Here is a 27,775-nt window from a genome sequence, read left to right as displayed (position 1 = left end):
AAATTCAATTGTCCTGTATAAAAAAAATTGTCATCATGAAGACAGAACTCTTGGATGTAATACAGTAACATGTATGTGTAGAATACTAGATGCACAGAAATTTCTTAATACTGCAGTTACAAGTATAATTAACAAGAATGTGTCCAAAGTACACGGATGCCCCACTCGCATTATCATTTTCCATGTTCAATTGACCGTGAAATTGGGTAAAAAATCTAATTTGGCCTTAAAAGTAAATTGATCAACCAAAAGGGAACATGTGTACTAAGTTTCAAGTTGATTGGACTTTAACTTCATTGAAAACTACCTTGACCAAAAGCTTTAACCTGAAACTCACACTTTTAATTTCTATGTTCAGTGGACCATGAAAATGGGGTCAAAAGATTAATTTTGTTTTAAAATAAGAAAGATCATATCATAAGGAACATGTGTACTAAGTTTCAAGTTGATTGGACTTTAGCTTCTTCAAAAACTACCTTGACCAAAAACTTTAACCTGAAATGGGACGGACGGACGAACAGACGGAAGAACAGACGGAAGGACGCACAGACCAGAAAACATAATGCCCCTCTACTATCGTAGGTGGGGCATAAAAACAGTACATTTCAGAAATTAGTGAGTTAAGCAGCAATAGGGGTAATGGATATTGTTTGCAGTGCATGAGCTAAAACTTTTATGAAATACTAGGAAATAATCTTCTATGCTTTCATTGATATTCTTCATCCTTGAAATACTTCAATGGGTTATTAAATTCACATCTTAAAATTGACATTGAAGAGAAATATGCTAGAGTAAATAATAAATTGCATATACCTGCTAATGTCATCCTACTAACATGACTAAAACTATGCTTTTATTGCTATTCTGTATAAACTTGTCATCATCAAGATGATTGCACAATTGATCTAACAACAAAAAACAAAACAAGAATGTGTCCAAAGTAAACGGATGCCCCACTCGCACTATCCTTTTCCATGTTCCATGGACCGTGAAATTGGGTAATAATCTAATTTGGTATCAAAATTAGAAAGATTATACTATAGGGAACATATGTACTAAGTTTCAAGTTGATTGGACTTCAATTTTATCAAAAACTACCTTGACCAAAAACTTTAACCTAAAACTCCCACTTTCATTTTCTATGTTTAGTGGACCGTGAAATTGGTGTCAAAAGTCTAAATTGGCTTCAAAATTAAAAAGATTATATCATAAGCAACAAGTTTAATAAGTTTCAAGTTGATTGGACTTCAGCTTCACCAAAAACTACCTTGACCAAAAACTTTAACCTGAAACTCCCACTTTCATTTTCTATGTTCAGTGGACCGTGAAAATGGGGTCAAAAGTCTAATTTGGCTTTAAAATTAGAAAGATCATATCATAATCAACAAGTCTAATAAGTTTTAAGTTGATTGGACTTCAGCTTCATCAAAAACTACCTTGACCAAAAACTTTAACCTGAACGGATGCACAGATGGACGAACAGATGCACAGACGGACGAACAGACGCACAGACGGACGAACGGAGCCACAGACCAGAAAACATAATGCCCCTCTACTATCGTAGGTGGGGCATAACAAACACTGGACAGGATTTCTACTTATTACCCTGAACCAAAACTCAGAAATCAAGATCTGAATTTATAACATCACTAGATTTAATTATCTACATGTAATTGACTATAACTGTTAAGAAGATGTGGGAAATGGTAATAAATAATCCTTAAGAGAATGAGGTAGTGGAAGATTCTTAATATCACCCTGAAAAACTAAACTCAGTATTCTTAATTTACATATAAATTTAAGATTCAACTTAGTAGGGAGTTGCCAAACTCTGATATTCCCATCAGAACAACATGTAGCTACCTGTTCTCCAGATCTTGTCATATCCATTGAGGTAATAAATGGGTAATTACCAGATGACAGAATAGAATCCAGTTCTGGACATGAATCTATCATGTTAATTGTATACACCAAGTCACATGTATAAGAGTTGTATAGATGAAGTGAGAAGCTGTGTAAGGCAACAACCAAAATGTTGCCCTCAGGTGTGTACATAACAATATCAATGCTATCCTGTTTATAACAATCTGATTTGCATATAATGTCTTTGTCTTCAATGTTGACAATACAAAGGTATCCATCTGAAGTCCCTACTGCCATTATCTGGCAACAAGATCGAGGATCAAAATCAAAAGCCGAGACATTGCTCAAATCACAGTCATCCAAAATATCTTGGAATATATTGCACACAATATCCTTAGATGAGATATCTATTATCATCACACAACCTGTTGATATACTAACGGCAACTTTATGACTATCATGTGACCATTTACAATCCACAAGGTCTGTCCTTGTAGGTATTCCACGGAAATCTTTATTGATCTTACTACACTGTATTGTACAATCAGGATGGGAATACACATTTACACCATATATCACAAGGTCATAGTCTATTTTTCCATTACGGGCCAGTATACACATTTGTCGACCATTTGGTGATAGAGCGAAGGACCTATACTGTCTGAAGTGAGGGTCTAAAGCCTTACTAGAGATACCTGAATCTGTGATAGAATGGAAGAACTTCACTTGATGGAGATCTAAATAACCGATATAAAATGAGTCGGGATGTACCTGTAACTTAGGCCATGTTCCGCTACCTGTCGTTTTAATTAGCTCACATCCTGAAAAACAGTGATCAAAATTAATTAACTTGCAAAAATATTCAAAAAGCAATATATGAGTCTACAGTGTTTTTGGTAAACATGTGCATGTCAAAAAGAATATGTTCAACAGTAGCTCCTGATTAAAATATTTTAAAAGATACACTTTGAATTTCTGACCATGACGGTAACTGGTACTGGACCAGTCTTGTGTTTTTCTTCCCAATATATATATCTAACCAACACTAGATTATGACACTGAAAATGTATAAATATTGAATAATAATACATTTATTAGTAAATTAACAGTTTCTTCATTGGAGAGAATTATTACTATTATTGCCATGTTATTGGTACAAATTTTTATCAAAAGATTTAATGCAGATTTTAAAACAGGACTATCTGGACAAGTTGAAAAAATAATAAATTATTGTAAACTTCAAGACTTCCAAGTAAATTGCAAGATTAGTAGTTATCTCATTTTTTTTATTTTTCTTATAGGCCTTCTGCAGACATTTATAAATCATTACACTGTCATAAAAAATCTAAGAGTTATCTTTCTTTCGTTGTTACTATTTAATAATTTAATTTAAAATATAATGTTGGTATAAAACAAGTCTGTGGTGCCAACTTATTCATTTTTACTATCTGGTTACCTCAATTTACTAAATGTTTATAGAATTGCTGTTTAGAAATCACAATTCTTCAACAACAAAATTTTACTGATTATTCTTTCTGGGTAATAAGTGGATGCATGGAGAGTTGTCTAATTGGCATTCATACCACATCTTATTTCTATTATGTTTTACAAAAATGTAACTAAAACATGAATATGATCAACCTTACTGATGACATGACCTAAGAAACCAATACTTCAATAACCAATGCTTTATTTTGTTCAATTGATATATAAGAGTTTAAAGAACATTGCACTTACTTATTCCATTAGGTTCCAGGGAAAATTTACATACTTTTCCTGCTGGAATGTTTCTAACCTGGACATTAGACATACCACCCCGTAGAATATACACACTACTAGTAACCATCAGTGTGGTATCATCGTTAGGTACAAACTGACAATTTATCCACCAGTAATTGTCACTTCCTATTAAAGATAAATCAAGAAATATGCTTATAAATGTGAAAGAGTCAACAAACATTAATTCTTAAAATGGCGGGAGTGTATTTCATTCTCAAGCAGGAGGCACATTTTAAATATTCTATCGGTACTCAGTATTTTATAATAATGAACTTTCTCTATTTCTAGATTATGGTAGGGCAGGGGAGAATTTTTTTCTCGTAGAGAAGTCATAAGTTCCAAATAAAATTTCGCTAAAAAGGCTTTGTTTTGAATTAGCTGTATCTTATTGAAGTCAAAATGCTATGTATGCTTAATGTTAAATGATAAACAAGTTTTTATGCCCACCTACGATAGTAGAGGGGCATTATGTTTTCTGGTCTGTGCGTCTGTCCGTCCGTCTGTCCGTTTGTTCGTCCGTCTGTCCCGCTTCAGGTTAAAGTTTTTGGTCAAGGTAGTTTTTGATGAAGTTTAAGTCCAATCGACTTCAAACTTAGTACACATGTCCCCTATGATATGATCTTTCTAATTTTAATGCCAAATTAGAGTTTTTACCCCAATTTCACGGTCCACTGAACATGGAAAATGATAGTGCGAGTGGGGCATTCGTGTACTGAGGACACATTCTTGTTTTAAATATACGCTTCTGATAAAATGCATTCAATTTGATAAATGACAGAATTTTAAAATGTTCAGCTTTTACCTTTGATTTTTTATTCCCATGCAGCAGGACTGAAAAATATTTTTGGTATCTGATTGAAGCTATATATATATGTTAATGCAAATTCTTATTTTGTAGAAAGGAAGAGTTGTAAGCTGTCTCCCTGGCTTGGTCAAACCAGACTTTAAAACTTGTATTTGCTGCTTCTTCTAAATTACAGGCATTAATGGGTAGACAAAGACTGCTTGACTCTTAGTCAAATTAATAAGTCAGGGAGGATGACATGTCTGCCTGAGAACTGTACCTTGTCAGCTGGCACATTTAAATCTGACTTGGCATGCATGTTAGTCCTTGTACAAAGCACTAAATATATTTATATCTTACTAAACAAGTTATCTGTAATTGTGGAAATTGACATTAAGCAGCTATCTATCATTCGAGGAATATCAGACATTAGATATACTGTTCCTAGATCTTCTAAATCTGGTGGACCGAATACTAGCCTGAACAGTATCATAAGGATTTTTTTTGAAAAAAATCTTTGTCCAGGAATTTTGTTTGCATAGCAGTATTCAATAGTTAGTAGTTAAAAAGATCAAAATTACCTGTAGCATTTGCAGTTGGTAGTGCTTTGAAAGCTACAATTAGTTCACCTGCACCTTTTTTCCTACTGACTGAAAATGGTTTATATTTGGTAAAAGGGACACATTTTGACACACCATTCCCATTTTTAATAGTACAACCACTTGGTCCTGACATAGACAACCCCATTGATGTTTATTTCTGAAATGACAAAGCTAAATATAAAAGAACAGAAAATAATATTTTTATTTTTCAAATACAGTGCCCATAAAGGGCATAAAATCAGTTACAATTGATTGACATAATTATTATTACAACAAACAGTACAGTGTACATTGGAGTGTATATTTAGTACATTAGCATTAGTTGGAATCAGAGACAACAACAAAATATTTTCTGCAACTAAAATAATAAAATTGCATCATATGCATTCATTTTCAAAATATTTACTAGACTTACATGACTTATAGAGACAGTTTGTGTCAATATTCATACCTGGCCTTGAAGGCATAAAACTTTGCTCAGTGCTCGGAGCACAAAAATCATGCTCGAAACATGAAATCCAGCAATTTGATTGGTTGATTTTCGAATCTGAATTCAAAACAGTCTCCAATATAACAGCCCTTTTTTTTCATAAATGATACATATCTTGGGTAAAGAGCCATTCAAATTTGGAGGATTTATCTAAGTTTTTAAAATTTTAACAAATGTTAGAAATGTATTAAAAAATATCTTCCCTTTTGACCTATCAAGTGGATTCCAGGCTTTACAACTTTTCAAACTACACAGGTTAGTCTGTACTTAAAGTAGTATTTGAGGTGTAAATTTTTTTTAGAAACAGATTATTTTGCCGGTACCGGCACAATAACCACTGCCTAATATAAATGTTCCAAAAATAATTGTATATCATCACATTATTCTATTTGTGCACAGTTGCTTGTCCAAATAATTATGACCTCTTGAAAGGTAATTTAAATTGTTTCTTTGAAGCCTGAGTTACAGAGTACATGGACAGAAAGCAAAAATTTAGAATAGCCATCCTAGACATCATACAGTCATTCCCAAATAATGGGTACAATTCGAATGTAGACACTGTTAAAAAAATAAATTTCAGCTGAGCAGAGAGAGCATGCTGTTTTCTTCTGTGTCTATATCTAGTCTGTCACTTTTTTAAGTTTTACTTACACCATTTTACTTGTTTTCAAGTTTTAGCATTTTTTGTAAGACAAGGTAAGTATGAAAGTATCGGAGGTTAGTGTTGTATAAAGTCACCTTAAAAATTGCATTAGAGAAAAACACAAGATGTAAATCAAGGCTCATGTGAAATGGGTTACATTTACCACCATAACAAAATGATTTATACCTTTTATTCTGAAAATATTGAATGCAAATACCAATTTTAAGGTCTGAATTAATATAGCGTTTACAAAATATTCAAATTAGTTATTTTCACGACTTATTAAGTAATGAATTTAAACTAATGAAATGTTATGTCGTATAATATTCTAATTTCATAATACAGCTTTCCAGGAAAAACTCTATTACTGTATATATGTTTTGAATCACTGGTATGTATTTGTTTATGCTTGTAAATCCACACCCCCATCTTTGTTACGAAGGTTAATATCAAACCAGTACCTAAATGCTGATACATAGTTACACTCAACTCTTTAATGCTAGCTTACAATTTATTGACATTACAAACTTAAAAACTATCAAGTTATATGTTTCTTTTAGTCAAATGGACTTGTTCTTGTCAAAATCTCCGAAACGATTCATGAACTTTCACTCAGAAATATTTTTACCTAAACCGAATAATGTTACCCTTAATTTTATATTACAAGTTACCAAAAAGTATAAAGTATTTACCATATTAGAACAAAAATATAATTGTTCACTGCCATTATATTATACTCGACTATGAAGTTTTGAAGTCAATTAGTTTCATTTCGAAAATTTCTATGCTCTGTAACTACAATTAAAACCTCCATAACGGACAATTCCAGTTCTTACCAACACCAAACATATAAATGAATGTAAATATTGGAATTAAATGCCAAACAAGACAACAGAATTAAACATTTTTCTTAGTAAATCCTTAACGAAGAAGAGTAAAGTCCTGTTGGAGAAATAAACTTTTTTTCCCTTAAATTTCTATCCTCCGTAACGTATATCAATGATGTCGTCTATGATTGACATCACCTTTTGATATTTATTAGTGATAATTGATGGACTGATTTGGTATCTATAACAATGTACAAGAATTTCAATTGTAATAGTCGTGTTTACATGCCTGTTTGGATTTTTTTTTATTTGCATAACCTCCGTTACATTGATGAGTCCTAAATAATCTTGAAAATGTTTGCTATAAACAGCTGTTAAAGTTATGATTGTCGTCGTATTTACACAAGTTGTGTTGTAGACTATTTTATATCTAAGAAAATGGCTGAAATAACGTTTATTAAACGTTATAATGTTGCTCACATAATAGGGAAAAATAAGTTAACCTACCTTTCTCAAAACAATAAAATTTTTCTCAATATCTGTATTTTTTTTGTATGTTTCCTTTATAATACATGCTGTCTGCCACAAAAATGACTTTTGGCAGTGTCAGCAACTGCTGATACTGATAAAAAAAAGTCTGACAGCGTAACTGTAAATAACTGTGTCACAGAGGTTATTTAAATGGAGGTTAGTTTTATTTTCATTATACATGGAAATATGTAACATGATTATTGTTGAGTTGCTTTCTCAAAAAGCATTATGGGTGCTTTCAATGAAATAATCATAATTTTGAGTTGTACTTGGTTAGTACGTTCCAAAATACGTGTTACGGAGGTTACATTCTTATATGTGACAATCGAAAAAAAGAGAAAAAGAATATTTTTTTTTGATTTTTCGTTTCATTGCAATAAAAGTTAAAGGCAGGATTTTAAAATTTGTTGTATCAACTTTGCTTAAAGTCACTTTGGGAATGTTTTCCAATCATATAAATATGTTTTGACTCACAGTACCTAAAGATACGTTACAGTAGGTTATACGTTTATCAGTGACATTGGTTAAATGGGTAAATCAAAGTGTATATTATAACTTTTGATTCTAAAATATTTTTGTGGTTAAAAATCAATATAGTGTCAAATAAAAAGCGTTAATCTAATCATGATTCAGATGAAATTAAGTATTTTAATTCACACCGATATTTGGAGTTTTTCTTTGCGACATTCGGAATTCGTGTGATTTCCGTATTTTGAATAGAAAATCACACAAATATATTTACGATTTACATCACAAAAGAATATGATTTTATTTTAGTATACATATAAATCACTTAAAACATGAAAAAGATTATCTGTGACATATATTAAGCTTGCATTTTGAGGTTATTTGCCGGCGACACTGTAATTTTGTAATTGTACCCATTTTTTAGGAATGACTGCATAATTATTTGGGCAGGAGGATTTGTTTTGGATCGGTTATTTATCTTTGTAAATTAAGAGGACAGATTATCTATTTTCTGCACTAATGATGCAAGATTTTTCATTTTCATTTAAGCAAGGAACTGATTATTTATTTTTCACAACTACTAGAACACACCCGTGATATCGCGGGTCCGTGGCTGAATTAAAGTATATAACTATGCGCAAGCCTTATTTTAATATTAGTATCAGGGGCATAGCTACCCGGAGGCACGACAGCACGTGCATCCACGTCGTTTTCACAAAAAAAAAAAAAAAAAAAAAAAAAACAGAAGAGAGAGATGAGTTGCATGGTCAATCGGAATCAGACAGCGTGATGCATGTATTATCATGATTATGATATTTGTTTAACGTTTGGAGACTGTTAGTGTTGGTGTCTTCTCCGTCTATCCTGGATATTAGTTTGACAACCTAGATACAAGTGTTGATGAAGCAGAAAAGATCGTAGCTCCGCAGTTGCGTGCACATTGATTCGGCATGCAAAAAAGAAATGGCAAAATATTTTTTTTTTATAATATTGAATGCTAAAGGAAACACCTATGTTGTCATTTTTTTAATTGATGAAATATTGAATTTGTAATACTCAGTCTAAGCTATGTAGTTTTGGGGCACATTTTACAGTGTACAGTTCATCAGTTTGCAGTTTGGAATGAGATGTACCAATCGACATTAGAATTATCAGATCCCTTCGATATCGTTGAAAATATGCCGAGGCGATGTGGACAGACTACCGGAGCCAATCACCCTGCAACCGTGCTGCAACCACGCCAAAACAGTATTGGAAAGTCTAATTATGTTTTGCGTTCATAGACCATATGATAAGGGAACTGGAGAGTGGAGTCGCGTCAAGTTATCAGAAAATCGCTTCTTTGCGCTGTATCTGCTTCATCGTGTTGTAGGAAATATCACAAACGAACAAATCTCAATATTGTCTGAGACATACGAAACTGACCTCTGCTATGTAATTTTGACGAATTCAATTTGGAGTTCGCTCGATTCCGAACAAGTACGCTGGTTTATAACATCTCGCGAGTGCTACCATGCCATGATGGCCCTGAGATCTATCAGTCACGGTACTACGTATGTAATTGAAAACAAATGTACGATCAACAATGAACAACGAAATTTACATAGCATTACTACAAATTCATCGGGATTTCAGTGTGAATGTTGACAATAGAGAAGTTTGTTTCTGCCCAGACCCGAAGAGCAGATTTTGGACAATTTTGAATAATTTCTGTATCACAAATATGTGTTGTTTATGTATTACTATTTTCAGAAGATTTATTAATAGTTTTACATTCATAAATTTTTATCTACATATAGCTCCTCTTTTGACCGTCCTATTACCGAAAACAGAAGAAAAAAAAAATTCTGCATAATAGGGTCCCCAAATTTTGTCGCCTCCCTCCGCTCGGCGGTACTTGCTTCCACATCGTTTCATTCTAGCTACGCCCCTGAGTATTGCAATCTGATAAAGTCATGCCGATTTATATAAGATACAAATTGAAAACTGTACCTATACGCCTTATTTTAGTCCAGATTTTTAGTATTCGTATTGTTGTCTTAGAAAGTTTTACTGATTAAAATGCTACAATAGGTAACAATTTGACAATCTAGTAGTGTCAACCCTGTGAATACGACCCGTGTATATAGCATATTAATCCTGAATACACTGTTTGGTGGTGCGCCTGTCAGATGCGGAACGTACAAATAAGGTAATAGGCAACAGGTGAATATACTATTGGTATCGGTATCGGACTCAACCCGGAACTTCTTAATTATTGGCAAAATTAATTACGTGGAAAACAAAAGGGCCTGTAGTGGTGTAATTTTTAATCTACACCTTTGTACTACATTAGTTATATATAAAGTTGAATTCTTTGATTCGTCATTTTTACGTGATGACGGCTGACAAATTGGACCTCGTAATTTTAGTATTATAGATATTTATAATATTCGAAATCATACAATTTTTTAATATTTGTTTTTTATAAATAATACATGTATAGTCAAGTCATTATGTACCATTTAATCAGAATTCATCACCATCCTCTGCAGAAATGAATATTCTTTATTCCCAACTGCATATACATGTATTGCATACATACACAGTATTAAAGTTTGGTTGTAACTAATCTCATTTAAAAGTATAGGGAAACAAGTTTTGCCGAGCGGAGCGAGTCATTATTTTTTTTTTAAGGGTTTTGGAACTGCTGATAGCCAAAGAAGCTATTGAATGCTGCAAAATCATGCATTCTGGGTGTTCCCCAGATCCTTTCTTAATCTGAAAATTGACATTGGATTTATGGTGACTTACAAGTTATAGGTTACGTCAACGACTTCATATGCGACATAAAGTGTACTTTTTTAATTCATGTGTCCACATTGTACATTGTTGTATAATGTTGTCAGGTTCTCTAATTACCTCCCTTGATTCTTTTGAAGGGAGATAATAATTTTCCCGCGAATTCTAAATTTCTGATTTTCTTTTATTCTATGATCTCGACTTTTAGTAATGGATTCGATATTCCTAGAATTTACTTTAAGCGACAATGTTCATAAAAGGATATTTCTCGTATTTTTTATATAGGAAAAATATGGATACGTTTAATAAAATTGTTTGGTACTACCAGAGACATATATACACACATGTCTCTGGTACTACATTAGTGTATATGTCTCTGGTACATGACGAGATCAGTTTTTCATTTTCCAAATTAGGGCCCCACGGGGACATATTCATATAACATATATAATTGATAGAACATACAGTATTTTACATGACATTCATATAATAAACTTTAACTATTGAAATAAAGTCATACAGTTATATATGTTGAATGAAAAAGTATTTAAGAGTTGCTACTCCAAAGATGTGGCAAACATTTTTTCTCACTTGATTTTATAATATTTTGCTGGAAATGTATAAATATAAATGATTGTTTGGCTGCAACAGACACCAAGGGGCGATGCTCTAGGATTGTGAGCTTGAAAGCTTTAGGGCACTCCTTCAAGTAACAATCCTCCTCGTATCTGATACAGAAAAGCAAACACAATTATTGTAAAAAAAGTCATATAATACAAGAGTTGTATTATACGTCTCTGATGATCTCTGATTAGTTAGCAGATTAAAGTATTATCTATCAAATTTTTTTATAACTTTTCTGTATTTCCTGTCTCCTTGTAGTTTTTACATTGCCATCGTTTTTCAGCTCTAAATTTGGATTGTGATTAAATAGTTGACACAGCATAGGTTTCTGACACAGAATGAATGTGGTCTAATGAACTTAATTTATTTTTTTTGCCTTTGAGCAATTCACTATGCTGTTGAATATTAATCCTCTCAAAAAAATGTTTGAAGAAATTTTCTTTTTATTTATGAAATCTGAAATGAGAAAAATTGACCCCCCCCCCCCAATTTTTTTTCACATCCCCTTTTCCCTTATTCCAAAACTGATCTCAATTCAAATTTCTAATGAGTTTGCAACAATAACTACTCATTTAAATACATCATAAAATATTAAAATGTAAAAAAAGTGCTTGTTATTAATGAATGGTAAAGATTGTTTTAATTTATCAGTTAGTAGTAAAAGTGAATCTACATTGTATATTGTATAAAACAATGATTTAAAGTGATTCAACTACTATTCTGGACAAAGAAAGATAACTCCAACTGAAAATTTCTTGCTATTGCGCAATATTATGCAATTAGATATTTCTTGCTATTGCGCAATATAGTGCAATTAGATATTTCTTGCTATTGCGCAATATTGTGCAATTAGATATTTCTTGCTATTGCGCAATACTGTGCAATTGAAAATACTTGCTATTGCACAATACTGTGCAATTGAAAATTTCTTGCTTTTGCACAATACTGTGCAATTGAAGATTTCTTGCTTTTGCTGAATACTGTGCAATTAAAAATTTCTTGCTATTGCACAATACTTAATATATTAATTTTGGATCCTGATTTGGACCAACTTGAAAACTGGGCCCATAATAAAAAATCTAAGTACATGTTTAGATTCAGCATATCAAAGAAGCCCAAGGATTCAATTTTTGTTAAAATCAAACCGTTAGTTTAATTTTGGACCCTTTGGACTTTAATGTAGACCAATTTGAAAGCGGGACCAAAAATTCAGAATCTACATACACAGTTATATTTGGCATATCAAAGAACCCCAATTATTCAATTTTTGATGAATTCAAACAAAGTTTAATTTTGGACCCCGATTTGGACCAACTTGAAAACTGGGCCAACAATAAAAAATATAAGTACACTTTTAGATTCAGCATATCCCAAGGATTCGATTTTTGTTAAAATCAAATTAAGTTTAATTTTGGACCCTTTGGACCTTAATGTAGATCTAGACCAATTTGAAAACGGGATCAAAAATTAAGAATCTACATACACAGTTAGATTCGGCATATGAAGAACCCCAATTATTCAATTTTTGATGAAATCAAGTTTAATGTTGGACCCTTCGGGCCCCTTATTCCTAAACTGTTGGGACCAAAACTCCCAAAATCAATCCCAACCTTCCTTTTATGGTCATAAACCTTGTGTTTAAATTTCATAGATTTCTATTTACTAATATTAAAGTTATGGTGCGAAAACCAAGAAAAATGTTTATTTGGGCCCCTTTTTGGTCCCTTTTTCCTAAACTGTTGGGACCTCAACTCCCAAAATCAATCCCAACCTTCCTTTTGTGGTCATAAACCTTTTGTTTAAATTTCATTGATTTCTATTGACTTATGCTAAAGTTATTGTGCGAAAACCAAGAAGCCAAGAATAATGCTTATGTGGGCCCTCTTTTGGCCCCTTACTCCTAAACTGTTGGGACCAAAACTCCCAAAATCAATCCCAACCTTCCTTTTGTGGTCATAAACCTTGTGTTAAAATTTCATAGATTTCTATTTACTTATACTAAAGTTGTAGTGCGAAAACCAAATGTCTTCGGACGACGACGACGACGCAGACGACGACGCTAACGTGATACCAATATACGACCACATTTTTTTTAATATTTGCGGTCGTATAATACGTTAATAGTGTAATACAAATTGACAGAAATACAAATTTTTTTTTTACTGAAAAACATTTATAAATAAAATTTTAATCTGCTAACAGAGTGGCAGTCCCTGTGATCCTGCTCTACGTTGTTGTTTGGGAGAGTTTAAATAAACTTGTGAAAATATGGTCTATTAACTTCAGATAAATGTGTTGCCTTTGATATATGTTTTGGTTGTTTCCCGGTTAAAGTTATCACAGCTTTCGGTACTCTGTCCCGTCTTGACCTTCGGCAACATCTCTACTTTTCCTGTGTACTTCATTGAAGTCAACTCAACTAAGCCCAATAACCTTGTTAGCAATATTTAAAAGTATGTAAAAAAAAAAGGAGAGAGAAAACAATAGCACGCCAAAATCACAAAACAAATTAAATATTATGTTTAAAAGGTCAAAAACTCGTTTGAGGAGAAATTGGTGTTTTGGGCAAATTGACTTTGACCAATTTGCAGATTTGTCCTTCAAGCAGACCATTTTTGCTATTTAAAGTTTCCGTCCATATACTGTAGTCTACACAATGCCCGGGAAACTTTCACAAACATGCCATGAGTAAATATCTTCGTTTAAGGACATTAGGAGTCAAAAGTACAAATGTATATTTCAGCTATGCTGACTTTGGAGGCATTTGTAGCCCTGTAGATAATCTATTTTTTTTTAGGTTTAACCTCTTGGTCTATTAAAGTTTATTCGATGAAATAAAATTATGTTAAAATCGTTAATCAAAGAAATAAACTCCCATAAGGTGTCAATTGAGGATTTTGGCAAAGTTGATTTTTTGTGATTTGGTTCATCAGATCATTTTTGCTATAATTAAGTTTCTTCTAATGATTAATCTAATAGTATTTTTTCCACTAAATATAAAACCCAAAACTGCAAACCGTTGGTAAGGACATGGTCATGTGAAGGCAATAACTTCTAGAAGTCATCTGTGAATTTCATACCAAAATGAACAGTAGGCAATTATTGACACAGGCACTTGTCTTTGTGTTTCCCCCCCCCCCCCCCCCATATATACATGTACCTTAACATAATATGTTATATTTTAAAGGAATATAGGAATATTTTTTTCTGAGACAAGTGCCTGTGGGTTCAAGTTATGTTCAAAGAAGCTCAGGATTTAGTGGTGTAGAGCCACTGTATAATACCATAGGTAATTAAATCTATGATTATATACATGGAAGATTTTATTCCTTTCAATAACAGATACTTCTACAGCAATACCAATAGTCCAGGACTTCGTTTCTCTCATCTTAAGGAAAAAGCAATAATACTTTTATACATTATTGCTAATGTCATGATTTTACTTTAATTACAGCTATATTGTACCATCTGTTGATACATCCCATCATTGTATTATTGTGCTTTTGTCAAATTATTTTAGGAACTTTTTCAAGTGGGGTGTACCCGAGAAAATATCTTCATCTATATGCCTTTTAAGTTTCTTTGTTACATTTAGTTAGGGTGTGGCTTGAGCTCTGTACTTTTACATCCAGTCATTGCGTTATTGTGCTCTGGTAAGTTTTTGTTTTCTTGTCTTTATTTTTTGCTACTGTACTTTGTCTATATTTAACTAGAGGCTCTAAAGAGCCTGTGTCGCTCACCTTGGTCTATGTGAGTATTAAACAATGGACACAGATGGATTCATGACAAAATTGTGTTTTGGTGATGGTGATGTGTTTGTAGATCTTACTTTACTAAACATTCTTGCTGCTTACAATTATCTCTATTTATAACAGTACTTTCTGTGGAAAATGTTATTGAAAATCTTCAAATTTTAAGAAAATTGTTAAAAATTGACTATGAAGGGTCATAACTCCTTAGGGGGTCAATTGACTATTTTGGTCAAACTGACTTATTTTTAGTTCTTACTTTGCTGTACATTATTGCTGTTTACAGTTTATCTCTATCTATAATAATATTCAAGATAATAACAAAAAAAACAGTAAAATTTCCTCAAAATTACCAATTCAGGGGCAGCAACCTAACAACCGATTCATCTGAAAATTCCAGGGCAGATAGATCGTGACCTGATCAACAATTTTACTTCCTGTCAGATTTGCTCTTAATGCTTTGGTTTTTGAGTTATAAGCCAAAAACTCCATTTTACCCCATGTTCTATTTTTAGCTATGGCGGCCATCTTGGTTTGTTGGCCGAGTTACCGGACATATTTTTTTAACTATATACCCCAATGATGATTATGGCTAAGTTTGGTTAAATTTGGCCCAGTAGTTTCAGAGGAGAAGATTTTTCTAAAAGATTACTAAGATTTACGAAAAATGGTTAAAAATTGACTATAAAGGGCAATTACTCCTAAAGTGGTCAACTGACCATTTTGGTCATGTTGACTTATTTGTAGATCTTACTTTGCTGAACATTATTGCTGTTTACAGTTTATCTCTATCTATAATAACATTCTAAATAATAACCAAAAACAGCAAAATTTCCTTAAAATTACCATTTCAGGAGCAGCAACCCAACAACGGAATGTCCGATTCATCTGAAAATTTCAGGGCAGATATATCTTGACCTGATGAACAATTTTACCCCCATGTCAGATTTGCTCTAAATGCTTTGGTTTTTGAGTTATAAGCCAAAAACTGCATTTTACCCCTATGTTCTATTTTTAGCCATGGCGGCCATCTTAGTTGGTTGGGTGGGTCAGGGGACACACTTTTAAACTAGATACCCCAATGATGATTATGGCCAAGTTTGGTTAAATTTGGCCCAGTAGTTTTAGAGGAGAAGATTTTTCTAAAAGATTACTAAGATTTACGAAAAATTGTTAAAAATTGACTATAAAGGGCAATAACTCCTAAAGTGGTCAACTGACCATTTTGGTCATGTTGACTTATTTGTAGATCTTACTTTGGTGAACAGTATTGCTGTTTACAGTTTATTTCTATCTATAATAATATTCAAGATAATAACCAAAAACAGCAAAATTTCCTTAAAATTACCATTTCAGGGGCAGCAACCCAACAACGGAATGTCCGATTCATCTGAAAATTTCACGGCAGATAGATCTTGACCTGATGAACAATTTTACCCCCATGTCAGATTTGCTCTAAATGCTTTGGTTTTTGAGTTATAAGCCAAAAACTGCATTTTACCCCTATGTTCTATTTTTAGCCATGGCGGCCATCTTGGTTGGTTGGGCGGTTCACCGGACACATTTTTTAAACTAGATACCCAAATGATGATTATGGCCAAGTTTGGTTAAATTTGGCCCAGTAGTTTCAGAGGAGAAGATTTTTCTAAAAGATTACTAAGATTTACGAAAAATGGTTAAAAATTGACTATAAAGGGCAATAACTTCTAAAGTGGTCAACTGACCATTTTGGTCATGTTGACTTATTTGTAGATCTTACTTTGCTGAACATTATTGCTGTTTACAGTTTATCTCTATCTATAATAACATTCAAGATAATAACCAAAAACAGCAAAATTTCCTTAAAATTACCATTTCAGGGGCAGCAACCCAACAACGAAATGTCCGATCATCTGAAAATTTCAGGGCGGACAGATCTTGACCCGATGAACAATATTACCCCGTCAGATTTGCTCTAAATGCTTTGGTTTTTGAGTTATAAGCCAAAAACTGCATTTTACCCCTATGTTCTATTTTTAGCCATGGCGGCCATCTTGGTTGGTTGGCCGGGTCACCGGACACATTTTTTAAACTAAATACCCCAATGATGATTGTGGCCAAGTTTGGTTAAATTTGGCCCAGTAGTTTCAGAGGAGAAGATTTTTCTAAAAGATTACTAAGATTTACGAAAAATGGTTAAAAATTGACTATAAAGGGCAATAACTCCTAAAGTGGTCAACTGACCATTTTGGTCATGTTGACTTATTTGTAGATCTTACTTTGCTGAACATTATTGCTGTTTACAGTTTATCTCTATCTATAATAATATTCAAGATAATAACCAAAAACAGCAAAATTTCCTTAAAATTACCATTTCAGGGGCAGCAACCCAACAACGAAATGTCCGATTCATCTGAAAATTTCAGGGCAGACAGATCTTGACCCGATGAACAATATTACCCCATGTCAGATTTGCTCTAAATGCTTTGGTTTTTGAGTTATAAGCCAAAAACTGCATTTTACCCCTATGTTCTATTTTTAGCCATGGCGGCCATCTTGGTTGGTTGGCCGGGTCACCGGACACATTTTTTAAACTAGATACCCCAATGATGATTGTGGCCAAGTTTGGTTAAATTTGGCCCAGTAGTTTCAGAGGAGAAGATTTTTGTAAAAGTTAACGACGCCAGACGACGGACGACAGACGACGGACGCCGGACGCCAAGTGCTGAGAAAAGCTCACTTGGCCCTTTGGGCCAGGTGAGCTAAAAAAGAAGATGTGGTATGATTGCCAATGGGACAACCGTCCACAATATATGCCTTTTTCAACATATATATATTAGATGATGTGGCTCTGTGCTCTGTGCTTGTAGCCGTTTACATCCTGTCATTGTGTTGTTGTGCTATGTTTGATTTTTGTATTCTTGTCCTTCATTTGCAAATGTGCTTGATCTATATGCCTATTTGTGATCCTTTGTAACATATATATGTATAGGTTTCTTTTATAGTGATTACTACACGTTGACTGCTATGCAGGTCAGGAATATGACAGATGTTATCCATTCATTTGATGTGTTTGAGCTTTAGATTTTGTCATTTGATATTACAGACTTTCTGTTCTGAAATTTCCTTAGAGTTCAAACTCTGTATTTTTGTTGTTTTACATTTTGATAGTTTTAGGTACATCTTTTCACAAGAAATTCAGAAATCTGGTGGTCCCTTAAACCAGAAGCAAAATAGTCTATGAACATTCAAGACAAACATGAGTATGATTAGATTATTTTGTTTCAATACCATACATTTTGTACATAAACAAAAGTATCAAAACCCTACAAAAGCAAAACCAAAGTAACTTTAGAGGTAGAAAATGTAGAAACCATACTTGTAACAACAGAGCACACAAGACATTTACAAGTAGACCTGTAGATATGTTTTTGTTTGTGTTTGTAGTCTCGTTGCATTGGCATCCATACCTCTGTAAACCTGTATTATGTTTTACAATGTAAGGGGAATAACTCTAATTTACAAACATGACATACAAGAAAATTAAATTTTTAACTTTTTATTCATGGTTTTTTTCTTTTTTTTTTTCAAAATATAAATAACAGCATCCACTGGTGCTTACAAAGACCAGAGATGTTTTGTAGAAAATAATATATATATAAAATTATGACATTTGCATGATAACCTCAGAAATAATGACTAAATGAAATTATCACATTTAAACATGCAAGATAGAAATTTTGTTGCAGAAGACAAAATGTTAAAATTGCGGAATGTCAGCAACAAAATTATCATCAAAACATGCAAAAACAATACGTGATTGGCACTTATACATAAAACATCCTTATGAACACATTGTCAAGGCACAGATCATTTCATTCAAATGTTATGAGAATATATTTGTACTTGAAATCATGATTTGACAGCCACTGTTCACATGGTCTATAATTTTTTTCTTTAGTTTACAGACTTGGTCCCTGAGAGAATTTGCTGTTGCTGTTAAATCACAGTTTTGTCCTTTCAAGTCATCTACTCTATCTTCTAATCGGGAGATTCTTTCAAGTTTACGCGTTCTGCACTTTCTTGCAGCTACACGGTTTCTGGCACGTTTTCTTTCAAGTTTGATAACTTCTTGATTTTCCATGTTTATTGGCGACACTGAAAAACTGTCAGTTGTACTAGTTGCTATTGAAGGAACGGTCTGTGGTTCTTCATCCTGTCGTAATAAACTGATTCTTTGGGAAGGCATAGATTTAACTGAATGATTTCCTGCAGAAGATGTGTTAGTTGTGAATAAACCACCAGGGAGGGTTGTAGTAGCTGAGGTAAGAACATAGTCTGGAGGTACATACGTGTAACTGGCATTAGACACAGAGTCACTTTGGCTTTCACAATCCGAAGAGGATTCACCCTTTAAACATTGTCCTGTTTTTCCATGAAGATTGTTCAATGCCTCCACAAATCCTTTAGCAAATGATTCCTGTTCGTCTGTCACGAATTTTGGAAATATGAATTGTGTTGGTGTCGGCGTTGTTGTAACAAATCCATTTGCTTGAATTATAAACTTTTCTAACTCTGGCGATGCCAACTTCAGCATGTTCAAATCAGGAGAAGCAAGCAGATTTTGGATCTTCTGTTGTTTTGTTTTTCCTGATGAATTAAAGTCTAATGTCATCTTTCTTTTCAAACTATTCACGTTTGGGTCTCCGGCTTTGTTCATGATCCCTTCTGGATAAAATGTCCGCTCGGACAAAACTTCCATTGTCTAAAAAGTTTGTTATAGTATAAAGTCTAAAAACTTTTTCAACTTCAGTTGATAACTTGTGATGACTAATCCCAACGAAGGTCGATGTAAAAATGGTGGAAATATGAGTCACCTCTCTATATTTCTTTTCGTGTGAGGCTTGCACTGTAGTAAGTTTTCAAGACGTATGCTTTGTCCAACGTATTTCACTCCTTTTTATATGAAATGAGTCAGTTTTCTAAATATAGCATGACATCACTTTGGATAGCTCTCATTGGTTCTCAATGCGATCATCGACTATGTTGTCATTGTTCCTTCGGAGTTCTCGGACATTTTTTCTTTCATGTATCGGTTAAACCTAAAAATGATATCGTTGGTTCGAGAAAATGTTTTGATTTTGATTGGACGATTCTCTCGGGTGTGACTTGATTTGAACTCTGGAAAAGGGCACTTTCTGTAAAAGGAAATATTGACTGTGACGTCAGGATATTTACAACCCATATTTGGAAAACATTAAATTCTTAAACTTTATTGAGAACTGTTTTGATATTGCGAGTAACCGTTACCTTAGAAACTCTAAAGAAGATTATAAACGTAATATTCTCTAAAATCTAACCTAAAATATTTTTTGAAAGTGGTTTAACAAACACATGTTACTGAAACTTTCGGCGCCAAACCATGCTCTCAGAAGGGGATTTCCAAATATGAATCATCACTATTAACACGTGGAAGTTTTGAGACTAATAATAAAGGTAACGAAAGTCGATAAAGACGAAGTCGAAAGCAAAGAACTAGAATTTATTTTAAATACGCTTGACCATGGCGAGGAGTTAAAGTTTCAGATTAGATAGGAGATTAGAGATGGCCTGTGATCTGATAAATTATTTTTTACATACAAAACAACTTCAAAATAAGAGCTATTGCTCAAAAAGCCTAAACTTCCAAAGGAGCTAACCATTCAATAGGAGTTTTATTTCCAGAAGTTCAACAACTTCTCTAATTAATGGACCACACCTTCCTACATGTATATCTATGGTGGTTGAATATTGAACCACTTCATTAATTCATACATGTACATCACAAAAAAGATAATCTAGTGGCAAAGATCTTAGCTGAATATGTAAGGCAAAATAGTGTCCTGGGAAATAGTGTCCACATGGACACTATTTCCTAGAATTTAGGTATTAAATAATGTCCATTGCCATGGAATATTGTCCCCAAAGTGGACAGATTGTCATAGCAATATCTATGAAATAGTGTCCACTTGACTACAGAATGTTATGAAATAGAGGACATTATTAAATCCTACTATTATTAACAAATTATGTCCTCCAAGGGAAGTACATGTAAGGAATACTAAGGTGGACATCTTATCACTGAAATATAGTATTTTTAAATGTGTCCACTTTCAGGGACACTTTTTCATACCGGAGGACAGTTTTTCATAGAAAAATGTGTCCAGGACACATATAAATAAGTGAATATCGTCCTGAGACCGTATTTACTAGGAAATAATGTCCCGTGGACACTATTTCATTAGGGACATTATCAAATCCTACAAATACATACACTTTTTTACTAAATTTTGGAGAACTTTATAAAAATATTTTTACAACCAGTGTCAAAAAGAAAACTTGTAGCTTTTGATAGACCTATTATTTGGTCATGGAATAATTTATTCAACCTTCTGTGGCAAGCATATTTAAATTTATACCTTTCTATTTTTAAAGGATATTTGTTGAACTGTAGATTTTTTTTAGTTTGTGTCATATGGTTGCTGTCTGGTTGCAATTTACACTGTATCAACTTTTATACGCCTCTGGCCTTTTACCTAACGACTAAAAATTGAAAAAAGGGATTATGATAATTGTTACATTTGTAGTCCTAGTTGGCTGCATTTTTTCTTAAAATTTTTTAATAATAAATTATGCCCTCTGTGTCTAAAAAATTATAAATTTTGATTCACATTTTTATCTATTTCACTTGAATAGCTTTTTAATATGTGAATCTTTTTTTATACCAAAAATTATACCTAAATCCAATGAAATAAAATTTGTTGTTGTCTTTAAACAAGTTAAAAATCCAAAACGTTTTTAAACCTTTTGAATATTTAAATTTTTAAAGTAATACATCCCCCCCTTTTCTCTGTTGATGTCTGAACATGTTTGTTGACAATCCTCCAAATGAACTTTGTGTGTTGGCATTGCATGGGTATTTCCCACTGTGAGTAGATTTTCTATATTTATCTGATGATTCACCACAACAGTAGGTTAGTAGGTGTTTGTTTATTGTTTTTCCATGGCTTACCTGTGAGGGAACATATCAAAATAGAAAATGCAATATCACATATTTTATGCATTTAGTTTTTCTCTAGTTTTTCTCCTAAAAAAAGATTTGAATGTTTTTAAAGTATACTGTTCGTATAAGATAAAGAAATCAAGAATTGATAGTAAATGTAATTATTTTATTAAATATGTGTTAAAACATTAAATATAAGCATATTTGACATATAAATTAACTTGCAAAATTGTTTTCATTAAAACAAAAAAATGAAGATATTTAATTGTTTTGCACAAAGTACATTTAGATTTAGGTTCAATTAAAATATTTTAAAGATTTTGACCTTTTTTAATTTTTAAATTGAACTTTAGTTCAATTGACCTGACAAAATAACATTGAAAACTTCTTAAACACTGACACAAATATTGTTTTTTTTTAGATATATAGAACCAAGGTGTTCCAAGTTAAATTATTACTACTTTTATGCAAATGTCTGTTTTAAGTGAGGTCTACAAATCAACTTTTTAAAACTTCTCATGACTTTCTTTTAGGAAAAAAGGGGGTGGTTGGTTCTCAGTGGCGGATCCAGAAGGGGGGGGGGGGGGTTTCCGGGGGTTAGAACCCCCTCTTTTTTTGGCCGATCAATGCATTTGAATGGGAGCATATATTTGGACCCCCCCCTTTACTCTGGGTTGGGAACCCCCCCTTTTTAAAATGGCTGGATCCGCGCCTGGTTCTAGAGAATTAAATCAAAATGAAAACGATGGTCTACATTTGATGAAATATATCAATTAATATTTTAAGTAAAAGATAATATAAAGGTTACTAACTAAAGTTGAAGTTATCTATGGTTGAACTTTTGTGAAAGAATAGACAGGTGGTTTGAAATTTATGATTTTGAGATTTTCCAGATTTGTGTATTGGCATCAGGCCATCACATGACCTTACTATTGTCTGTAAATTTTCGATCACATGATTGTTTTATTTAAGGATAATATAAAATAACAGTTGTCCCCAATTACGAAATAGTCTGTTAATCATAGTATGGATGATAAGATGATAAACAATAACAGATAGTTATTTTTAATATAAATGAAATTTTAATGTCCAAAAAGATAAAAATAAACCATATATAGATATACTTATATAAATCATATATATATAGATACATAAATATAGATTTATACCCAACTATTTCCAAGCAGCAATTTTTTTCAATAATACATATTTTGTTTGTAAAACAGTGGCGGATCCAGAAATATTTTTTGGGGTGAGGGGCTGACTGACCTGAGTGTTTTTATTATATATATATATTGTGATTTTTTTTTTTTGTTTGAAAATCTACTATTTTATATGAAGATTATTATTGTTTTTTTTCTTTTATTCCCCTGCCTTTTTGGAATTTTTAATTAGAATAAAAGCTAGTATTGTCATTGTGTTAAAAAGCTATATTTATAATAAGTTATGTATTATAAGAAATGGCTAAGTCACAGTTGTTGAAACACTATAATCTCTATTAGCCATAATTTTGCATCATAATCCATAAATTTTGGTCTCAATCACAAAATTGAACTTTGTCTATTTTAGTATGCTGCATGTTTGATTAACAAGAAGTAAGTTTAACTATGTGAAATGTGAAGTTTTTTATTTGATTGATTGATTATACAGTGTTTAACACTTTCAGTACTGTTTTTTTTTTTGTGGCAGTCTGTTTTTATTGGTGGAGAAAGAAACTTGAGAACCACCAATTTTTGGCAGGAAAACTGGAATCCTAGTCAATTGATATTGGAGTTGAATGTACCTGCCATGTGTGGGGTTTGAAACCTGCAACCTCAGTGATAACAGTCTGATACAGTATATGAACTACTAAGGCCACTGAGCCACCTACTAGGTAGCCACTTACTAGGTAGCCACTTACTAGGTTCTCTTTTTATTGAATGAGAGGGTTGAATGTCTTTTATGATGAAGTACTTATAATACACCAGCGATAGTTGTTGTGATGTTGCATCATTATCATTTCAGTTTTCTACACATATCAGTGGCGGATAAGGGGGGGATAGGGGTTCTTGGGTTGGAACATCCTCTTTGTTTTGATAATGCGATTTGATTGGGAAATAAAGTTTGAACACCCATCCCCCTGGTGTTTTCTTTAAACGGCTGGATCTGCCCCTGCATATTAACTGCTCTTATAGTTAATAAGCTTAATTGACTGTTAAAATGTGAAAGACTTAAGTTTGCTTAAAAAAATATGAGATGGACTCTTAGAACCCTTGAATTCAAAGCAGGATTTTACTAAAACTTTATTTATGCAGCTATTGTAAAAATTTGTGTATGAATAATTTACAGAAGGACTGTACCATAAGATGTAGAGCACATGATTGACCCATATTTTATAATTTAGTGGCTCAAAGTTTTAAACTTCGTTATTACCTATATAGGTCTTGTATTATTGAGTGACCATCAATCATATGACTTGGTTTAAGAATACATCTAGGTAAGGGACGACATAAAAAAATCAATGAAGGATAAAAACTTAATTCAAATAGTTTGGGGGTGGGGTCAAAATTGCTGCAAGTTTTGTTTAATTGACATCGATTTTATATATATACTTATTGGTCAATCCATTTTTCCCAAATTAAATTAAGAGGGGGTTAAGGGGGTCAGTGAAAAAACTATATGAATTAAGTTCTTATGCCCCACCTACGATAGTAGAGGGGCATAATGTTTTCTGGTCTGTGCGTCCGTTCGTCTGTCCGTCTGTTCGTCCGTTCGTTCGTCCGTCTGTCCTGCTTCAGGTTAAAGTTTTTGGTCAAGGTAGTTTTTGATGAAGTTGAAGTCCAATCAACTTGAAACTTAGTATACATGTGCCCTATGATATGATCTTTCTAATTTAAATGCCAAATTATAGTTTTGACCCCAATTTTACGGTTCACTGAACATAGAAAATGATAGTGCAAATTTCAGGTTAAAGTTTTTGGTCAAGGTAGTTTTTGATGAAGTTGAAGTCCAATCAACTTGAAACTTAGTATACATGTGCCCTATGATATGATCTTTCTAATTTAAATGCCAAATTATAGTTTTGACCCCAATTTTACGGTTCACTGAACATAGAAAATGATAGTGCAAATTTCAGGTTAAAGTTTTTGGTCAAGGTAGTTTTTGATAAAGTAGAAGTCCAATCAACTTGAAACTTAGTATACATGTTCCCTTTGATAAGATCATTCTAATTTTAATGCCAAATTAGAGAATTTATTCCAATTTCACGGTCCACTAAACATAGAAAATGATAGTGCGAGTGGGGCATCCGTGTACTGTGGACACATTCTTGTTTATCCTACATTGAACTTTTGATGTCGTGCCTAAGTATAGCAGCGTCTTAAAAAATTGGGTCAATTTGACCTACATTTTAATAATTGATAGTATTTTGTTAAACATTTGGGTTCAGACGTCTGGTAGTAAGAAACCTAAACATACACCTTGATACATGTATAAGATACATCTGGGGACTATAACAACTTCTTTAAAGAGGGAAGTCACACTGACCTACATTATATGCTTCACTGCCTAAGTATAATAAAAATAAAAAAAGTTACTTAAAATTTTGCATAAGAGTTGCCTTTGGTATAAGTTCCATAGATGGGGATAAATACCCATCTATGAGTATTGTTTACAACCTGATGAAGTCTGTAGAGTTCTAAACTTTTTCTACTTTAATTCTCATAAAAACTTTTTTTTTAGCAGTAACACGATGTCCACCAGTAGAATTTTATCATCAGGACAAGGCATACCAAACAGAACTGTTACATCATCAGGGGCAGCATCATTTTATACCAGTGATGGGGATAGCATCATTGGAGCAGATGATGAAGATGAAAGTTTACATGAAAATCATATTAATCCTGTACGACAGAGAGCTGAAAGTTCTACAATTAATGACCAGGTAAGGTAACATAAAGTGGAGGACAAGACCAAGAGACCATGGAGACAATGATCATACATTATCTTAAGACTAAGAGCATAGAGACAATGATCATACATTATCTTAAGACTAGGAGCATAGAGACAATGATCATACATTATCTTAAGACTAGGAGCATAGAGACAATGATCATACATTATCTTAAGACTAAGAGCATAGAGACAATGATCATACATTATCTTAAGACTAAGAGCATAGAGACAATGATCATACATTATCTTAAGACTAAGAGCATAGAGACAATGATCATACATTATCTTAAGACTAAGAGCAAAGAGACAATGATCATACATTATCTTAAGACTAAGAGCATAGAGACAATGATCATACATTATCTTAAGACTAGGAGCATAGAGACAATGATCATACATTATCTTAAGACTAGGAGCATAGAGACAATGATCATACATTATCTTAAGACTAAGAGCATAGAGACAATGATCATACATTATCTTAAGACTAAGAGCATAGAGACAATGATCATACATTATCTTAAGACTAAGAGCATAGAGACAATGATCATACATTATCTTAAGACTAAGAGCATAGAGACAATGATCATACATTATCTTAAGACTAGGAGCATAGAGACAATGATCATACATTATCTTAAGACTAAGAGCATAGAGACAATGATCATACATTATCTTAAGACTAAGAGGTTGGATTGGGACAGGCAGAAAATTTCTAAAGGATAGATGATGGGATAAGGATTTATTTTTGGACAAATAATGCAAGTCATTCAAAAAATTAAACATTCAATTAGTAAAATCATGTGTTAAAAAAATTTGAGACAAGTGATTCCCCATTTACTTATGACTGAGTTAATCATCCACTTCTAAACTATATATACTTATTCATCTGTCATCTCTATAAGGGAGGTAATAGGTAGGCATACTATAAATGGAGCTAGAAAGCACTTGTTCATGACAACACAGAAACTCTTTTTGTAAGAACAGTTTTACACATTATGAATTACAGCATGAAAGTTAATTTAAATGCGAAAACGTAATATTTGTTTCAAATGTACCTTAATATCAATATTACCAAGAAAAATTCTCAGAAAAAATATTTTTACTGAAGATTGCTATATTTCGATGATACTTATAAAAACCTTGTTACATTATTTTAAAAATATTTATACTTTGAATACTGAAGATCCTTGAGAAACAATACAAAATTGAAAATTAAAATAAACTATTTGTTGATCAAATTTTAAGCCTTTCCTGTCGATATCCTGGCCATAAGTTCCTGAACAGAAGTAGTGTTTATACTGATAGATAAACGTCAGGAAACATATGTTGTCACGAACTTTGTTTATTTACAGTAGTAACATAACTTATTTACCGGTCGTTGGTTCTATTTTATAAGGCAAAGAGTACAATAAGAGTAAACATACTTCTTTTACCTTTTTTTCTTTGCAATAGAAATAAGTGTTACAAGTTCTCATGTACAGCAACTCAAATAAATCGGTACCTGTTCTATTATATTTGGAGGGCAGAAGGGCGGGGTAAGGACACCAAGGGCAGGCCACCCTTCTATGTAGGGCAGGCAGGAACACTGATATAAAAAATTGGGTGGGATTAAAAATTTGTTGAAAGCCTTTTGAATTAATGTACTCATCATAGATACCAGGATTGAAATTTTGTATT

The 27,775-nt window shown here is 32.8% G+C and overlaps 3 protein-coding genes across 6 annotated transcripts in view; 1 reads left to right on the top strand and 2 right to left on the bottom strand.

Moving 5' to 3' along the window:
• Positions 1–289: 289 nt before the first annotated feature.
• LOC139499918 (uncharacterized) lies at positions 290–10,893 on the bottom strand. The gene is made up of 4 exons (XM_071288558.1): positions 10,781–10,893; positions 5,008–5,185; positions 3,601–3,768; positions 290–2,684 (listed from the first exon to the last, which is right to left on the bottom strand). The coding sequence occupies exons 2-4, from the start codon at positions 5,171–5,173 to the stop codon at positions 1,687–1,689; spliced, it is 1,332 nt and encodes a 443-aa protein (XP_071144659.1). The 5' UTR covers positions 5,174–5,185; positions 10,781–10,893; the 3' UTR covers positions 290–1,686.
• Positions 10,894–18,663: 7,770 nt separating this feature from the next.
• On the bottom strand, positions 18,664–20,406 carry LOC139499911 (transcription factor Jun-like). The gene has a single exon (XM_071288548.1). The coding sequence runs from the start codon at positions 19,880–19,882 to the stop codon at positions 19,007–19,009; it is 876 nt and encodes a 291-aa protein (XP_071144649.1). The 5' UTR covers positions 19,883–20,406; the 3' UTR covers positions 18,664–19,006.
• LOC139499885 (mutS protein homolog 5-like) overlaps positions 20,371–27,775 on the top strand; it is a 38,933-nt gene continuing 31,528 nt past the window's right edge. The window contains exons 1-2 of one of the 4 annotated variants that reach the window (XM_071288529.1): positions 20,371–20,458; positions 25,883–26,084. In XM_071288529.1, coding sequence (XP_071144630.1) covers positions 25,893–26,084 — 192 coding nt within the window. In that variant the 5' untranslated portion in view covers positions 20,371–20,458; positions 25,883–25,892. Of the gene's footprint in view, positions 20,459–20,482; positions 20,617–23,962; positions 24,051–25,882; positions 26,085–27,775 lie in introns of those variants that run through there. The other 3 variants (XM_071288523.1, XM_071288516.1, XM_071288537.1) reach the window with 3 other exon arrangements.

This window comes from Mytilus edulis, chromosome 1 (assembly GCF_963676685.1).
Source record: "Mytilus edulis chromosome 1, xbMytEdul2.2, whole genome shotgun sequence".
NCBI lineage: Eukaryota > Metazoa > Mollusca > Bivalvia > Mytilida > Mytilidae > Mytilus > Mytilus edulis.
This window is presented reverse-complemented; position numbering and strand designations above follow the sequence as displayed.

What these genes read in the sequence shown, in the direction of transcription:
- LOC139499911 (XM_071288548.1), bottom strand. Translation starts at nt 19,882, where the DNA reads ATGGAAGTTTTGTCCGAGCGGACATTTTATCCAGAAGGGATCATGAAC.
- LOC139499918 (XM_071288558.1), bottom strand. Translation starts at nt 5,173, where the DNA reads ATGGGGTTGTCTATGTCAGGACCAAGTGGTTGTACTATTAAAAATGGG. An exon ending in ACCAACTGCAAATGCTACAG is followed by an intron (nt 3,769 to 5,007) that starts GTAATTTTGATC and finishes TATCTTTAATAG; the next exon opens with GAAGTGACAATTACTGGTGG. An exon ending in CCTGGAACCTAATGGAATAA is followed by an intron (nt 2,685 to 3,600) that starts GTAAGTGCAATG and finishes ACTGTTTTTCAG; the next exon opens with GATGTGAGCTAATTAAAACG.